Here is an 18,800-nt window from a genome sequence, read left to right as displayed (position 1 = left end):
AAAGATGCCTGCCTGACTCTGGTTTTGAACAGGACAGGATAGTCCTCTGCCTGGAATGTAATCTCTTCACTTATCTGTGTAAGTCATACACTGATCAACACCCACCCAATCTTATGCACCATTTTTCTAAGATATTTTCCTTGATGAACCCCATCTTTGTTCCTAAAGATGTGACCACTCTCCTCTTTATGTTACTCCAGTGGAGATCTCTATTATAACACATTTAATCTCACTTATCACATTCCTTAACAAGAGTACCTACTGTGAGCTGTACTATACGTTTTATATACATCAAATCATTTAATTTTCTCATAATCACCAGTCTAAATGTTATCTTCACTTTTAAGATGAACAAACTGAGGTCTAACAAGAGCAAATAATTTGCTGGTGAGAAGTGGAGTTAGAATTCGAATCCATCTCTGCCTGGGCTTTAAAATCCCTATTCTTACACTACCGCAAGCATAGAGGACTCTGAGAAACCTGGCACAGGTACCATGTGTCCTCAGCACAGAGCAGGTATTCAGCATGTGTTTGCTGAATACAAAACTAGATTCCAAAAGTCTTAGTGAATATCTCATTTGAATTTTGTAAAATACCAGCTTAAAGTCTTTGTTAAGATTAAGGAGTTTTAAAATGAATTCTAAATTCCACAAAATCACTTCCAACAAGGCAGTCTTGGCTTATGCTGAATTCCACTCAGAACCAAGTTTGTTAATTTGGAATATACTTTATATTAAGACATTATAGTCAACAGTTATGAACCCTGAAGAAACTATAGGTTACTTATTTAGCCTAAGGTCTCTAGGCCTCGGGCTGTATGGTGTCTCAAGAGTCCTCAGGCTGCATTTAAAGGAAGCTCTTAAAGTCACTGAGAAATTGGTAGAAAGTTGTCAAGAAAAAATGGGAAATGTTAAACATGGACCAATGTTCAGCAATTCGTGTTTAGACTTGATTTCCATGTATCTAAACTGCCTGAGAATTTCCTAACTTTAGTTTTAGCGAAACAACATTTATTCTTTTCTGATGCTTTACTAAATGTTTCGGTGAAGATTTTTGTGCATAAGTAGACTACTGTCTTTAAGAAATTGTTAAATGTAAGATATCCCTAGTACAAATAACTAGCTTAACATTAATAACTCACTTCTTAATATGGAAACATTGGATTTAAGTGAACCTCAAACATATATAAAAGTTAAAGTGGAGTTCCCGTCGAGGCGCAGTGAAAACAAATCCAACCAGGAACCGTGAGGCTGCGGTTTCGATCCCTGGCCTCACTCAGTGGGTTAAGGATCCGGCATTGCCGCAAGCTGTGGTGTAGGTCCCAGATGCAGCTCAGATCTGGTGTTGCTATGGCTCTGGTGTAGGATGGCAGCAACAGCTCCGATTAGATCCCTAGCTTGGGAACTTCTAGATGCAGGAGGTACGGTGCTAAAAAGGCAAAAGCCAAAAAAAAAAAGTAGAAGTACTTTAAAAATTCTCCTTTAAGTGTAAACAAAGTTTTAGTCATACTTACAACAATCCAGTTCATCCGATTTGTCACTGCAATCCAAATTATGATCACATTTCTTGTGTTTTCCAATGCACTGACCATTGGCACAGCGGAACTGATCAATTAAACAAAGCACTGAGAGGGGAGAAAAAAGATACAAATAGTTTTCTTACTTTTGCTGTCAATGTAGAGACAAACTGGCGGAAGTCGAAAGGTTCTTTTTGGGTGCAAGTAAAAAAAAAGTTCAGACTTTTAGAGCAATCTTAAAAATTATTCTCTGCGGATTTCATTTGGTAGAGAGAAAAGAGAATAAAAAGGAATCCAGCTGGAAATTTCCAGTTTTTTGTTTTGTTTTTTCCTGGGGCATATGGAAGTTCCCAGGTTAGGGGTCAAACTGGAGCTGCAGCTGCAGGCCTACACTACAGCCACGGTAAAACCGGATCCGAGCAACATCTGCAACATACACCATAGTCTGCAGCAACACCAGGTCCTTAACCCACTGAGCAAGGCCAGGGATCGAACCTCTATCCTGAGGGAGACAATGTGGGGTCCTTAACTCACTAAGCCATAATGGGTACTCCCTCTTTTGTTCTCTGTCATCTTTCAATAATAATTCTGTGAAGAATTAAAGAATTCTACATGCATTTCGGAACACTAAAAAATTCCAAAGAATTTGTTTATGTTGTTGTTTTTCACCATATTTAAGGTTAGTGGAGGAAAGAATATGAAATTATTTTACATTATAAAAAATAAATCCACTAATTTGGAGTTCACTGGAAACAAGGAATACTTTGACATACTGAAGGTCTAATCTTTCAACCTCATTTCTCAATCTGCAAGGTTTATTAATGTGTATAAACATTAGTAATAGGCATATTAAGCGAATTAAAACAATTCAGAATATGCTTCTATGTTTAGAAACAATACAGTCAAGTGTACTTGAAAAATCCCAAATCTTCCATTAACTGGACCAAAGCAATACTCTGAATTTCAAACAGCTCAATGGAAAGTGGACTCCACAGCCAGGGCTAGGAATTCTAGATACCTTCACAGTTCTTCTCATCTGATTTATCCTGGCAGTTTGCGTCTCCGTTGCATCGGAGGGCACCATCGATACACTGTCCACTGGCACACTGGAACTGGGACTCGGAGCACACAGGACAATTGAGCTCATCACTGTGGTCTTCACATTCAGTAAACCCATCGCACCGCCAAGCCACAGGGATACAGTCGATTTCCCCCGTGAAACACGTAAACTGCTGAGGAGAACATGTTGGGGGTTCTTCAAATGAACAAAGGGGAGGGAGTGACAAAAACAGTGATAGTCACACAGAGGTACAAACATTTACACCTGAGTGAAGCTCATTTAATAATTAACATTAACAAACCTTATAATACATAAAATTTATAAACTATCTCACCTAATCAGAGATTAAAACATACATTTTAAACTACTTCATTTAGATTCACTAACTTCCAAAATTATAAGACAGAAGTTTTCTCATATATTATAGTTCAACTAGTATAATTATACTTATAATCAATTATCATTTCACACACAACCTAGGAATACTCACTTTATAATCATCTATCTCCAAGTATTTTAAGGTTAGCTTAGGATTCATAACTTGGCAGACTCAAGGCAACGGTACCACATTGTACTAATAGTTCTACACAGCCACATACAACACACACACGGGGGAAAAAAAAATCACTTTCATTGAAGAATGTACTTGATGAATTAGTAAAAATATTCATTATAATTAATGTTATTAATATTAATAAACAATATCAATAATATATATTAATTATATTAAAATCATTCTTTGAGTACATGTTTCTTCAATATTGTTTGATAAAATGGGAAGCAAGCATAAAGCTTGTGCTGTGTAAACACGATGGTTTCTCAAGGGAAAGCATTCTGAGTTGTAAACACAATCCAAAATGGGACACCCTTTTTATGTGAAAGAATAACTGAGAGATAAACTATAGATATTTGCTCTTGGGTATTTGGCAGAAAGTTATTTTTAAAACTGAACCAGTGAGTCTATTATTTCAAGGACAACAATGGCAAATTATAACATTGTACTTTTGTGGCAAATTATAACACTGGAACTTTCAATCAGAAATAATTTTGGACGACATGTATCCAACACTTGTATTTCGGACGACATATATCCAACACTTGTAAATGTGACAGATTCCTAGTACTTAAGTATTTTTACAATGAGACTGGTGATAATGTTAATGTGATGTGATACTGTATAACAAAAATGCATCAAAATCTGAAGATATGGGAATTTCTGAATGGAATTCTAGTATTTCCAAATGACCAAGGTGTACAGTTACAAAATAGTGGACAGCTAATATACCCATTCAGTACAAAATAGTTCAATGGATTTCAAAATAAGAGACTATGAAAAGTGAACTGATACAGTTCCAAATACCACACTGCAACTACACCTATAGAAAACTACCACTTGCAAGATTTAGTGTAGAGTTCAAGATGAATATACAAAATTATTTGAAAAGACTATTATTATAGGCCTCCATACATATCTGTATGGGGCCAAATTTCTCCATGTATTTCAACAAAACTACGTACTACAATAGACTGAATGCAGAAGCAGACATGAGGATCCAGCCCAACGTTAACAAGATTTACAAAAATTAAAAACAATGCCACACTTCCCACTAAAATTATTCTGCTTTAGAAAATACAGTTAATTTTGGAGTTCCCGTCGTGGCGCAGTGGTTAACGAATCCCACTAGGAACCATGAGGTTGCGGGTTCGGTCCCTGCCCTTGCTCAGTGGGTTAACGATCCGGCATTGCCGTGAGCTGTGGTGTAGGTTGCAGACGCGGCTCGGATCCCGCGTTGCTGTGGCTCTGGCGTAGGCCGGTGGCTACAGCTCCGATTCGACCCCTAACCTGGGAACCTCCATATGCCGCGGGAGCGGCCCAAGAAATGGCAATAAGACAAAAAAAAAATACAGTTAATTTTAATAGTTCTAATTTAAGAACATGTAAGGGTATATCTCTGTTATTTTTAACAAATATTTTTAAAAGTTCTTGGTTTCAAATTCTACTACAGTAAATATAGATAAGTGTAACCTATGCAAACACAAGCTCTTTTGAGTTCTCGATAATTTTTTAAAATGCAAAAATATGCTGAGACACGTTTGAGAATGGTTACTTACGGAGTTCCCATCATGGCTCAGCGAATGCGAATCTGACTAGCATCCATGAGGATGCAGGTTCAATCCCTGGCCTTGCTCAGTGGGTTAAGGATCCAGCATTGCTGTGAGCTATGGTGTAGATCGAAGACATGGCTCACATCTGATGTTGCTGTGGCTGTGGTGTAGGCCAGCGGCTGTAGCTCCTATATGACCCTTAGCCTGGGAATCTCCACATGCCATTGGGGGTGTGGCCCTAAAAGACAAAACAAAGCAAAAAAGAGAATTGCTATTCAGTCCCATTTCTTGGGGATTTCCTAAATTTGTTTTGCAAATGAGAAAAACTGAGGCCAAGAGAGACCAAGATCACAGAGCTTTCTATGAACAAGGGATGATTTTAACCAGGACTAGAAGGGCAGTCTCCATATTTTTAGCCCATTGCCTTTACTACTATACCACAGGCCCACTAAGTCCTTTTAAAAACTTATCTGTTAGTAAGTTGTCTAGAAAACTTAACAACTTAATTATACAACAATGGATTAGAAAATCTTTTATCCTTAAAACAGAGAATATTGAACATTTTACATGGGGAATTTGAGGGATTATTTAGAGGGAATTTGAGCCTATTATGTATATGGCACTATAAGAGATCATATAGAGGATAAAAATAAGATAAAACATAGTCCAGGTCCTTAAAGAGCTTTTTTAATGTGGTTGGGGCTAGGATCAAACTGAAAATATAAAACAAATGTGATTACATATCTCTGAGCTTCACAGTGATAATAAGTGCTAAAAGTCAGACAAAGGGGAGAACAGCTAGCAAAGATTTCAAAGATCATGAGGAGACTCATCGGCTGCACCTTGACAACAAGTAAGATTAAGGATGTGCAGGCAAGAAGAAAAATATATCTCTGAAATACCCCAAGTAAATCCACAGAAGCAAAACAAACAGAACATGCCACAGTAAGGTCAAACTCCAAATAGCCACACAAAAATAGAGTGAGCAGATCGGGCAGAAATAAAAAATGAGATGGGTAAGTAAGAAAGGCTCAAAAGAAAACACATCTAGAAGGCCAAGCAGAGGAGAGGAATTCAGATTTTGTATTTCATTTATCTCCACTGTAAAATCAGTGTCAAAATCACAAGGAAAATCTTGTAAATAAATATTCACTGCAATTTTACGTTTAATAACAAAAACTTAAAACAACTAAAATGCACCTCAACACAAGAATAATGTGTAAATTGTGGCTTATTTACACAATGAAACATAATATGAAGCAGTAAGAAGAAAAAAGCTACTGCTGCATCCACTATATGGATGAATCTGAAAAACATCATATTAAGCTAGGGAATCTAGACATAAAAAGAGTACATACATCATGATTCCTTATATAAAGTTCAAGAACAGACAAAGCTAAACTATGAGGATGAAAATCAGAAGAGTGGCTAGTTCTGGAAGAGAGTCTGCTAGGACACAGGAAACTTTTCTTAATGACAACACCGTGTTTTGATTTGGGTATTGGTAACACAGTTGTATACATCCATCTGTGAAAACTCACAGACTATGCACTTAATATATATATTAAAAACAATCAGTAAATATGAAGAAAAAAACCACTGGTCTTTTAAAAGACATTTTCTAATTCACAGGTGATATCTTTGATTCAGTTTTATCTACATTATCACTACATAAAGGCAAATTTTTCCAGGATTTGCCTTATTGGAGTAATAATCTAGCACCCTGACATGGAAACACTGAAACATCTTTTTCCCCCAATCACGGCAAAATACATGTGAAAGGGTTTAGTTTTTTTTTTTCTTTTTTTTTTCGGTTGCACCTGCAGCATGTGGAAGTTCCTAGGCCAGGGGTCGAACCTGAGCCACAGCAGTGACAACACCAGATCCTTAACCACTGGGTCACGAGGGAACTCCTAACCATTTTTAAAGGTACAGTCACAGAATGCGAGACTAAGTTCTGGAACATGCGAGTTGGCATTCCGACTTGATAACATATTTACCTCCACATAATAGCTCATCCTGAAGCAGAACCAAGTGCATTGGGCAAGAGCACCTTGTAGTACCATCTCCCTTTACAAGACAAATATGTGAACAGCCACCATTATCCTGAGCACAAGGGTGCTGTCCTGCAAGAGAAGGGAAGGGAAGGAAAGGGAAGGGAGGGGAGGGAGGGAAGAGGAAGGAAGGGAGGGAGGGAAGGAAAGGAAAGGAAAGGGGAAGAAAGAAGAACAGCTCAGTCAAAATCAATTATTTATGAGTTACCAAGAAAACCAAACATAAAAGTCACCTTGGACTTTATTTCCACACAATACAATTCCTCACCCCAGCCCTACACAATCTACAAGAAAATGAGGATAATAATTTAAAAACGCAAAATACTTACACCTAACAACTGTCTTTACATACCTATATAAAAATATTTTAAAGTTTTTTAAGTGAGGTAATGGTACAGCTCAGGTTAATTTTTGTGAATAAGAAAAGCTGATTATTCAAACTAAAAACTGCTATGGACAATGCTGAAACCTGGATATTGTTCTACCGAAACTGTTAAAAAAAAAAAAACTTCTGGAGTTCCCGTCGTGGCGCAGAGGTTAACGAATCCGACTAGGAACCATGAGGTTGCGGGTTCGATCCCTGCCCTTGCTCAGTGGGTTAACGATCCGGCGTTGCCGTGAGCTGTGGTGTAGGTTGCAGACGCGGCTTGGATCCTGCGTTGCTGTGGCTCTGGCGTAGGCCGGTGGCTACAGCTCCGATTCGACCCCTAGCCTGGGAACCTCCATATGCCGTGGGAGTGGCCCAAGAAATAGCAAAAAGACAAAAAAAAAACAACAACAACAACAAAAAACTTCTAAAGATTTTTGACTCAGAAATTCTACAGAGAGAGATAATATGACTGTACCCCAAAAGTATATTCTAATGAAGAATCCACTTAAAATAAGAGTTGTTAGAAGAAAAAAATTTAAGTTCACATGAACTCAACCACTCAATCAAAATTATTTGTTCAGTCAATTGCAAAAGAACTTGCAATGTTGTAAATGTTTAATTTCCTTATATTTGGGTTAAATTAAATAAATACACTGTCAGGATCATTTCAAAGTCTGTCTGTTAAGTTATATTTAATGAAATCCTTGCTTTGACTTTTCTACTTAGCTTGTGTCAAAAGCAACTTGAGTGCTGTCGTCACGGAATGCCAACATCTAACATAGCCACTCATTTACTACCTGAGTCTTTTCTCAGTAACACATCAGTCCCGCCTCAGTGTATGCTGATGAGATTGAGGGAGTCAGCTATCTACAAATGAGCAGGTGTGTGGTATTACACAGATGTCCTCAAATAGACAGCAGTCCTTAGATTAGAACGTATAACCTACAGAGCAGTGTTTCTCGACCTTTTAATTCTAAGACATTTTTGATAAACAATACTCCCATTTTCGTTATTAAAAATTGGAAAATTAAACCACGTTTAAATGCTAAATTATTAAAAAAGATATTCCCCGAAATTCTGAAAACCTCCATTAAGATTTTCTCCAATAAAATATTCCTATCACAGCTGATTAAATAACTTAGCCATTTTATCATCTCTACCTTATTTCTATTAAATGTTTAGCATGAACTACATGTCTAACAAAGAATGACAGCAATTCTAAGTTTCTAAATCCAAATACCTCTAATTTAATTTCTAAGTTCAGAACAGTAACAACACAATGAAGACTTGAACAAGCTATGATACTCCCATTTCTCTATCTTCCTTTTTTTTTTTAACTGCCACACCTACAGCAAATGGAAGTGCCAGGCTAGGGGTTCAATTGGAGCTGTAGCTGCAGGCCTACTCCACTGCCACGGCAACACCAGATCCAAGCTGCATCTGTGACTTAGATCACAGCTTGTGGCAACAGTGGATCCTTAATCTGCTGAGAGAGACCAGGGATCGAACCTGTATCCTCACTGAGACAACACAGAGTCCTTAACCTACTGAGCCACAAGAGGAACTCTGTCTGTCCTCCTTCCATATTTGTTTTTTTGTTGTTGTTGCTTTGTTTTTGTCTTTTTGCCTTTTCCAGGGCTGCTCCTGCGGCATATGGAGGTTCCCAGGCTAGGGAGTCTAATGGGAGCTGTAGCCACTAGCCTACGCCAGAGCCACAGCAATGCAGGATTCGAGCCGCGTCTGCAACACACACCACAGCTCACAGCAACACTGGATCCTTAACCCACTGAGCAAGGCCAGGGATCGAACCCGCAACCCCATGGCTCCTAGTTGGATTCGTCAACCACTGAGTCACGACGGGAACTCCTCATATCTGTTCTGAAAGCACTGTGCCATGAAGTTATGGAGTTTCAATAGTTTTCTCATTAGTCCTCCACTTAAAATTTTCATTCCTGATATAATCATGTAAGACCTACAGTACTGATTGCTATGAAGGTACATCTGATGACAAATACATATTAACAGGAGTTAATAGTATTACATTAACAGATAGTAACTAGGCGAAGATGACTAGTAGAAGCATACACACTAATTTTTAGTTTGTTTTGCTTCTGCTTAAGAATATGTTTATTTCCATGATAATTATATTCATCATTATATAAGCATAATTTTTGCTTTTGTTGAAACCACGGGGGCATACACACAACAAAAGAAATATATGCTTTACACCAATATTCTTAAAGGAGATGAGGAAGAAGAGGAGACATGACAAGCAGAGTCCTTTTTGCACCTGGGGAAATTTTTGAAAATAAGCAAGAACATTCTTTTTCCCCACTGCTGTTTTACAGGGAAAAGATGTTTAATATCAAAGAGGTCCCAGGTAAACATAAGGCTTTAAAAACATGAAGAGTTTTTAAAAGTGGCAAAACTAAAAGTTCATGAAAGTCTTAAATGAGGGAAGAAGACACAAAACAACATCTTAATTTTATCTTTTTTCTTGCAACAAACATGGGAACTTGCAATTCAGAAACCATCAGCGCTTACTGTATTCCTGAAGATTCAGTTCCTTTACTGCATGAATGTCACTAAGCTGGGCAATTCGAGCCTGGACTTTGGTTCTACCCTCTCGACCTGTCATGTCAATTTTTTCAATCATCTGCTGCTGTTTATCAATCCAATATAGCCAATTTTCAAACACAGTCAGTCCCACAGGCTGCAAGATATTGGAGTCTTCTAATACTATCCGATTGGCACCTTGGAAAGGAGAACATTCAACAGAAATGTTTTATTATGGGTCAGGTCATACATCAACAGCTATTTATTAGAAACCAGTTAGATTCTAAAAGTACAGAGTAGGAAAATATGATAAGTTCTCTACCAGAAAACTTAAAACTCATTCTAAGAAAAGATACATACACACTAGAAAATGAGTAACAGACTAGACATTCATGTGCAATGAAGAGCAAGTAAGTGTCCAATACATAGTAAATCTTCAGTTCACAGAAATTAGAAAAGAACTTAATTTTCAAAAAAATTTTAAAGCACAATTCATTTTTCAAAGTAAATTTTAATGAAAACTCTCTAACATACAAGACATATTAAAAACAGTACTTCTCTGGATGAAATGGGGCAGGGTTGCTGAGAACTCTGGGTTTTTGGCCTCCCCCACTTGCTTAGTACACACAAAGTATCTGTGATCAACACCCTCACACACAGAACACAGAAAAAAATTACTCAAAGGTTACCTGGTTCAAGCTTCATTTCGAAATAAAGAGTTCTTTTTATAACACCCCAGACTCTAAAGAGGCAACCTATTCTACTGCTGAACTGAAAGTTCTTTCTCACGGTGTGCTGACTCTGTGTGTTTGCCCCCTCCCACCCCCACTGCTTCTCCCTCTTTCAAAAAGAACAAATACATTCATTCCTTCTCTATTCCTCTGAATAGTCCTTCAAATGTCTATAAAACTTTTTCATGGTTCTTGATGAGTTCAATCAAAGAAAGACATTAGCTTAACACTTTGGAAATATCAGGAAAAGTTCCAGGAAAGGGGTGAGCATAAAGCTAAATTTTAATAAATGGAGAAAAGGGGGGAGACACTGCAGATGAGAAGCCATTGCCTGAGTCAACATCAGATCCATGGGGGGGGGGGGTTAAATTCAAGTCTACTCAAATGATGGTCAAAAATGAAGACATGAACCCATAAGGACAAAGAGGACAAAAGAGCAGAGAAACGGTATGCAATTTACAAGTTGGAAAAGAGAGGCAACAGATTAAGAAATTTAACCTCCTTTGAGCCTCTTTTCAAGAAGCTAATAGAGAATGTGTTCTACCATGAAAAAGGAATTAACCAAAGAAATGGAATCTGGGAAAGAGCAGGTTCAGCACCCAGGAGACTGGCAAGTACATTCCCAGGATAACAGTAAAAGGAAATTGGCCTAGAAAGCAAGCAAATCCGGACTGGAGCAAGACGATAAAGAAATTCAGGAAGTACGTCTTCAATTAAAAAGGGGGGGGGAGGAGTTCCCCCTGTGGAGCAGGGGAAACAAATCTGACTAGTATCCATGAGGATGTGGGTTCGATCCCTGGCCTCACTCAGTGGGCTGGGTATCCGGCGTTGCTGTGGCTATGGTTTGGGCCAGCAGCTGCAGCTCTTATTCAACCTCTAGCCTGGGAACTTCTATATGCATAGAAGGTGTGGCCCTAAAAAGCATAAGAAAAAAAACAGATTGCTTGATGCATCTGCATTTATTGAAATGATATTTACATGAGACGATTAATTTCAGGGAGAAAAAAGCTATAGAAGGAAACGGAGCTGATGGTAATATTATCATAACCAGCCACACATAGCAAATAATTACGAATTTAAAGCAGTTTTAAACCATCAGAGATGCTTCTGAGAGAAGGAATTAAGAGTAGGAAGGAGTAGAGCAGTATACTTGTTTTTGTTATAAGCCAAGTAGAACTATTTGATTTCTGTATTTACATGTGTTACTTTGATAAACACTAAAATTGAATTTAAAACAGTAGGAATGATTTAAAAAGATTAGTTGGTGGTCATGGAAGGATGACCTCAACTGGACAACTGGAAAAAATGAAGAGGTTAACAGTGTTGCTGCTGAACCCCAGATCTGCTGACCTACTCTGATGGGAAATATGAATTCACTGCTGATGATGGAAAGTCATGCTTTGAATAAAAAGACGTGCTTATTTATGCAACAAACTAAACATATACTAAATGCAGTCCAGTATAAAAGGCTCTGTGGGAGGCTAAAAATACTAAGCAGAATGAGATCCATGATAAATGTGTATGATTACCTGTGAACATATAAGAAAGGGGAAAACAAAAACCTATCAATGTTACACTAACCTTTTTCAGAAAATGGTAAAAAAAGGAATCATTTCTTTTTATGAGGCCAACGTAACCTTGATGGCAAAACTCTAACAAATACATGTTATAAGAAAGGAAAATTAGGGGTAATCTTTAATCTTTCTCACGAACACAGATATAAACATGTTAAGTAAAACATTAGCAAACCAAATCCAGCATTATATAAAAAGGACAATGTATCATGCCAAGTTTGATTCGTTTGAGTCATTTGATTCATTCTAGAACACTAGGAACAGAGAGAACATCTTTAGGAGTTCCCATCATGGCTCAGCAGAAACAAATCTGACTGGCATCCTCAATGAGCACATAGGTTCGATCCTTGGCCTCGCTCAGTGAGTTACGAATCCAGCATTGCCATGAGCTGTGGTATAGGGTGCAGATGTGGCATGGATCGGCGTTGCCATGGCTGTGGTATAGGCCAGCGGCTACAGCTCGGATTTGACCCATAGCCTGGGAACCCCCATAGGCCACGGGTGCAGCCCTAAAAAGACAAAAAAAAAAAAAAGAGAGAGAATTTCTTTAATCTGATTTTTTAAAGCTATCTACAGAAAAACCTTGGCATACAGAAAACCTAATCATGAAGTATTGAACGCTTTCCTTCAAATCATGAAAAAACACAAATAAAATGAAATAAAAATGAAATGAAAAAGGATTCTATCTTTCTATTCAATATTATACTGAAGATCCCAATCAGTGTAATAAGGCAACAAGGAAAGGGAACTGAAAAATACAATCTTTGTAGACAAATGATTCTATAACAGAAAAATCTAGTTTTTTTTTTTTTGTCTTTTTGTCTTTTAGGGCCACACTCATGGCATATGGAGGTTTCCAGGCTAGAAATCCAATTGGAACTGGAGCCACCGGCCTACACCACAGCCACGGCAATGCGGGATCCGAGTTGCATCTGCAACCTGCACCACAGCTCACAGCAAAGCTGGATCTTTAATGCACTGAGCAAGGCCAGGGATTCAACCTGCATCCTCACGGATGCTAGTCAGGTTCACTAACTGCTGAGCCACGATGGCAACTCGTATAACATAAATTTCTAGTTTAGTAAGAGCCCTGGGAACAAGTTCAATATACCAGAATGGGGGAAGAAGGGACACTGTATTTCTACATTCCAGCCACAAACAGAAGACAAAATTTTAAAAATGGAGAATACTCTTTACCACTAGCATTCACAAGCATCAAATACCAAATACATTATTATAACATGTAAAGATTAAAATGATACAAAATAAGTACTCAACATATTAGTATGATAACTTTCCAGCCTTTTCTCAAGTATATTTGTTTGCATATTTCTCAACTAATATACAAACATATATACATTTGTTTCTTTATTTCTTTTAAATGACCACACCCATGGCATATGGAGGTTCCTGGGCCAGGGACTGAATCCAAGCCACAAGTGTGGTTTATACCACAGCTACAGCAGCACCAGACCTTTAACTCACTGCACCAGGGCAGGGATCACACTCACACCTCAGCAGTGACCCGAGCTACTGCAGAGACAATGCTGATCCTTAACCCACAGTGGGAACTCCACATACATATACATATTATATGTGTCTGTATATGTATGTGTGTATATAGAGTATATACATTTTTGGAGGCAAAGTGTCAGTATATACTGTGAGTGTGTGTGTGTGTCTGCGTGTGTGTGTTTATACAGAGAGAGGACTTTATTTTTATTTTTTTATTTTTTAAAATTTTGTCTTTTTGCCATTTCTTGGGCCGCTCCTACAGCATATGGAGGTTCCCAGGCTAGGGGTCGAATCGGAGCTGTAGCTGCCAGCCTACGCCAGAGCCACAGCAACGCGGGATCTGAGCCACGTCTGCAACCTACACCACAGCTCACGGCAACGCCGGATCCTTAACCCACTGAGCAAGGGCAGGGATCGAACCTGCAACCTCATGGTTCCTAGTCAGATTCGTTAACCACTGCGCCACGACGGGAACTCCACAGAGAGAGGACTTTAAATTTAAAAAAACCTTAATCCTAATAAACATTATTACTCATTTTTAAAAAAACCATCCTGGAATTCCTGCTGTGGCACAATGGGATGGGTGGCATCTCAGCAGCACCAGGATACAGGTTTAATTCTTAGCCCAGCGCAGTGGGTTAAAGGATCCAGCGTTGCTGCAGCTGGGGTATAATTTCGCAACTGTGGCCCAGATCTGATCCCTGGCCTGGGAACTCTGTATGCCATGGAGCAGCCAAAAAAGAAAAAAAAAAATCATCCTTCCATCAGTATTCACAGATGTATACCTCATTTGTCTGAATGACCATAATATTCCATACACTTGAAATACCAGAATGTATTTCTTTGTGATAGACTATTAGAAATAATGCTCAGCAAATACCCATGTACAACTGGTTCAGTATTTCTATAAGACAGCTATCTGGAAAGGGAAATTTGATGGCAAATTGCCCTCCAAAAAGTTCTATCAATTTCTTCTTTTAAAAAAGTGCATGACAGCATGTCATTTTCTACCATTCTGGCCAATGCTGGGTATAATTAGCTTCATATTTTATGACTCTGATGGATATGAGTAGTGTATTATTTTAACTTCATTTTCCTGATTACTAGTGAGGCCACACAGAGTATTTGGACTTCAGAAATTGGGATTAGAGGAGAAACTATGATTGCAAACAGAGGACTCAGAGAGAAGAGAAAGTAAAATTACATCTGAAGACCAACAAATATTTAATTTGGTTAAAACTCACCAGGAACATTAAGATCATTTGAGCTGAGTTTGACGATGAGCTTGTGAAGGTGGATACCAACTTAAGAATTCAACCAGACACTTTTTCCTTTGGATCATGAGACCACCCTGTACCCTGAAGGGTGCGTGGGTTTTTGGGTTTTTTTTTAGGGCCACCTAAGGGTCAAATTGGAGCTATAGTTGCTGGCCTAGGCCACAGCCACAGCAACATGGGATCCAAACTGTCTGCAACCTATACTATAGCTCACGGCAATGCCCAATCCTTAACCCATTGAGTGAGGCCAGGGATTAAACCCACATCCTCATGGATACTAGTCGAATTCGTTACCTGCTAAGCCACATCAGGAACTCTATGAAGGGTGTTTTCATTTTATTTCATTTTGTTGTTGTTCTCTTTAGGACAACACTCACAGCATATGGAGGTTCCCAGGCTGGGGTCGAACTGGAGCTGTAGCTGCTGGTCTACACCACAGCCACAGCAATGCAGGATCCATGCTGCATTTGGAACCTACACCGCAGCTCAAGGCAATGCCGGATCCTTAACCCACTGATCGAGGCCAGGGATAAAACCTGTGTCCTCATGGATGCTAGTGAGATTCATTTCTGCTGAGCCACGACGGGAACTCCACGAAGGATGTTTTTAATATAGCGTAACATGATTATAAATCATGCTTCAGAAGATTAATTTAGGAACAGTGTGTAAACTTTCAGGGCAGAAAAATCCGCAGGGAACGAACTAATCATAGGCTAGAATTCAGGCCAGAAATGATGAGAACACAAAGTAGAGCAGAATTAGAAAAGGAGAAGAGATGCATCAGAAATATATTATTTACAGAAGTTGCCTGGTGACCTAGCAGTTAAGGATCTGACATAGTTACTGCTCAGGTCACTGCTGTAGTGCATGTTGGATCCCTGGCCCAGGAATTTCTGCATGCCACAGGTGCAGGCTAAAAAAATTTTTAAATATATAAATAAAAAAAATGTGCAGTTAAAAGGAAAGAAATGTATTATTTACAGAGCCAAATCAAGAAAATTGGCAGGTTGTTAGATAACAGAGGAAGTAATCATGTTGATGATTAAAGAAAAAGTGCTTCCCAACAACTTGATGCTTTTAATGAATAAAACTGTAAAGAAATGTGTACAAAAATAATACAAGAGGAGTTCCCATCGTGGCTCAGTGGTTAACGAATCCGACTAAGAACCATGAGGTTACGGGTTCGATCCCTGGCCTTGCTCAGTGGGTTAAGGATCCGGTGTTGCCGTGAGCTGTGGTGTAGCCTGGTGGCTACGGCTCCAATTCAACCCCTAGCCTGGGAACCTCCATATGCTGTGGAAGCGGCCCAAGAAATGGCAAAAAGACAAAAATAAGTAAATAAATAAGAGAAGGAAAATACAAATGCCACTGATGCATCATCTGAATAACTTGCATCAAAATAAGGAAGCACATTTCTTAGGTACCTGAGAGATCACTGCTTTCAATCCGCCGGAGATCTGAATCAGCCCAAAAGAGTTTGCCCAATCTGCTATCAAGAGCTAAAGCAATTGGTTTACTTAAGCCACTGAAAAAGAGGACCTCCCGTTCTGTTCCATCTAAAGCAGCTCGTTCAATTTTGGGAGATCTTTCCTGAAGATTGGTAAAATACATATACCTGAAGAGAAAAGAGGGAACTATAAGTTTACCAAGATAAGAAACCACACAAAATGAGAATATTCCTGATTAAGAAACAAAAAAGATAGACTATTTTAAAATCTTATTTAAAAATATTTATAAGATATTTAAAAAATATGTAGAACATATTTTTTAAAAGGCCATGGGATATATTCATTAATTTCAATAATAGTAACAAAGGGTACACAGAAATTCTTAGGGACTTCCACAGATTAATAAAACAAAGTGTTAGACACAGGTACACTTATGTTTTTGGAAAAATACAATATAATAAACTAAATAAAACAATAAGCAGAGAGATCTGGACAAAAAAATTTAAACTTCTTTTCAAATTAGTCCATTTCATAACTGAAAATAAGTCCTACCTGAATCATTTCTCATATTTAACTTCTGTAACTCTTTGAAGTAAATAAGCTACATTCCCTGCTGAATTCCTTATCATTCATTCAGATTCAAGTACTATTTATTAAGTGCAAAGTTCTGTATTAAATGAAAGAAGATCTATTAGTTCTTGTCATAAAGAAACCTAAAGTCCAGTAGAAAATATGACTGAAAATCACTAAGTAGAAGATAAATAAGAAAGAACTAAGCTTAACTAAAGAGTCACAGATGGGAGTTCCCATTGTGGCACAGAGGGAAACAAACCCAACTAGTATCCATGAGGATGCAGGTTCAATCCCTGGCATCAGTCAGTGGGTTGAGGATCTACCGCTGCTATAAGCTGTACTGTAAGGCCCAGATGTGGCTCGGATCCTGTGTTACTGGGGCTGTGGCGTAGGCCAGCAGCTATAGCTCGGATTCGACCCCTAGTCTGGAAACTTTCACATACCAAGGATAAAGCCCTTTAAGAAAAATTAAAAAATAAAAAAGAGTGGTGGGTATTTGAGAGACAAGAAAGTCACATCTGGCTGGAGGTGGAGCAGATTAAGGAAAACTTTGCAGATTTACAGTTCAAACAGTCCTAGAGGTATGGGTAGAAATTAGAACAGTGACTAAGGAAGCAACAGTGACTAAGGAAGGAAACTCTAGGCAGTAAAATCAGAGAAAGCAAGAAGTAAATGGGCTGAAAAGGAAGGCTGGCAAAGATTTCAGATGCCACTTCAGCAACATACCCTTTCTCTGGGTTTACCACGATGGCGCGAGGTCTGTCTTGCTCGCCTTTTAGCACCACTCCAATTGATCTCCCATCTAATCTTGTTACGTTAATGACATTGGTGGCCTCGCAAGTCCAATAGATGTAGCGGCTATAAATATCAATGCTGAGGTCATAGGGCTGTATTTCTAGGTTCTGATTGGGAACTGAGCTCACCACCACAGTAAAGCCCTAGGGAGAGAAAATAAACACACACAGAAAATTAGGCTACAGGCCAGAGAGACCTGAGGAGATCACTCATAATCCTACACTTAGGTGGTCACACACCTGAGAAGAAACTCTCAAGTCTCACGGACATTCTCAGCGAAACATTTTTTATTTTTATTTTTTTTTAATTATTTATTTATTTATTTATTTTGTCTTTTTGTCTTTGTTGTTGCTACTTCTTGGGCCGCTCCCGCGGCATATGGAGGTTCCCAGGCTAGGGGTTGAATCGGAGCTGTAGCCACCGGCCTACGCCAGAGCCACAGCAACGCGGGATCCGAGCCGTGTCTGCGACCCACAGCACAGCTCACGGCAACACCGGGTCCTTAACCCACTGAGCAAGGCCAGGGACCAAACCCGCACCCTCATGGTTCCTAGTCGGAGTCGTTAACCACTGCGCCACGACGGGAACTCCCGAAACATTTTTTAATGGGTGATGTCCTTCTTTGTACAGGCATTTCAAATGTTCCCTTTGGTTATTACAACATGAAGCAGAAGAGAAAGCTCAGGCAGTATTAATGAGTTGCTCTAAGAACCTGACAGTGCACTGATTAGAGATGAAAATGAGAAGGGGACAGCTGTCTCCTGTAAACTACAGACAACTGTGGCTAGAACCATACTCCAGAAATCTCTCTAAAGCAGTGGTGTTCAACAAGGGGCGATTCTGCATTTGCAAACCCCTCAACCAGAGGCAGTGGTCAATATTTGGAGGTACTTTTGACTGTCACACCAATGGGGTATAACTGGCTTGTAGTGGGTCCTACATCCTACAATGTACAGGTTAGGTCAGCCTTCCACGACAAAGAATTATCCAGCCAAAAGCGTATGGAAGTTGAGAAATTCTGCTCTGGAAATAAAAGGAATCTGTCACAGCTACCAATCATTATCTATCAATCATGTTTTCCTCTATCTTCAAATCCACCAAAAAAAAAAACCTCTTTCTAACAAAGCCAAGTAAAAAGAGAGGCTCTGTCCTGTTCTATCTGAATAGATTATGTATTTTTTTTAGTTGGCATCTCTGCAGTAACACCCTTTAATGAAGTTCTCTC

General features: G+C 38.8%; 1 protein-coding gene across 1 annotated transcript in view; it reads right to left on the bottom strand.

Annotated features, from left to right (window-relative positions):
• Positions 1-18,800, bottom strand: part of LRP6 (LDL receptor related protein 6) — a 165,089-nt gene that overhangs the window by 14,620 nt on the left and 131,669 nt on the right. Inside the window, exons 14-19 of the mRNA XM_047787527.1 lie at positions 17,507-17,718; positions 16,184-16,374; positions 9,651-9,860; positions 6,683-6,808; positions 2,535-2,771; positions 1,514-1,624 (exon numbers count right to left, since the gene is read on the bottom strand). Coding sequence (XP_047643483.1) covers positions 1,514-1,624; positions 2,535-2,771; positions 6,683-6,808; positions 9,651-9,860; positions 16,184-16,374; positions 17,507-17,718 — 1,087 coding nt within the window. The remainder of the gene's footprint in view (positions 1-1,513; positions 1,625-2,534; positions 2,772-6,682; positions 6,809-9,650; positions 9,861-16,183; positions 16,375-17,506; positions 17,719-18,800) is intronic.

The sequence above is a fragment of the Phacochoerus africanus genome, chromosome 7, assembly GCF_016906955.1.
Source record: "Phacochoerus africanus isolate WHEZ1 chromosome 7, ROS_Pafr_v1, whole genome shotgun sequence".
Taxonomy (NCBI): Eukaryota; Metazoa; Chordata; class Mammalia; order Artiodactyla; family Suidae; genus Phacochoerus; species Phacochoerus africanus.
Note: the sequence above shows the minus strand (reverse complement) of the source record. Positions and strands in the feature narration are given on the sequence as shown.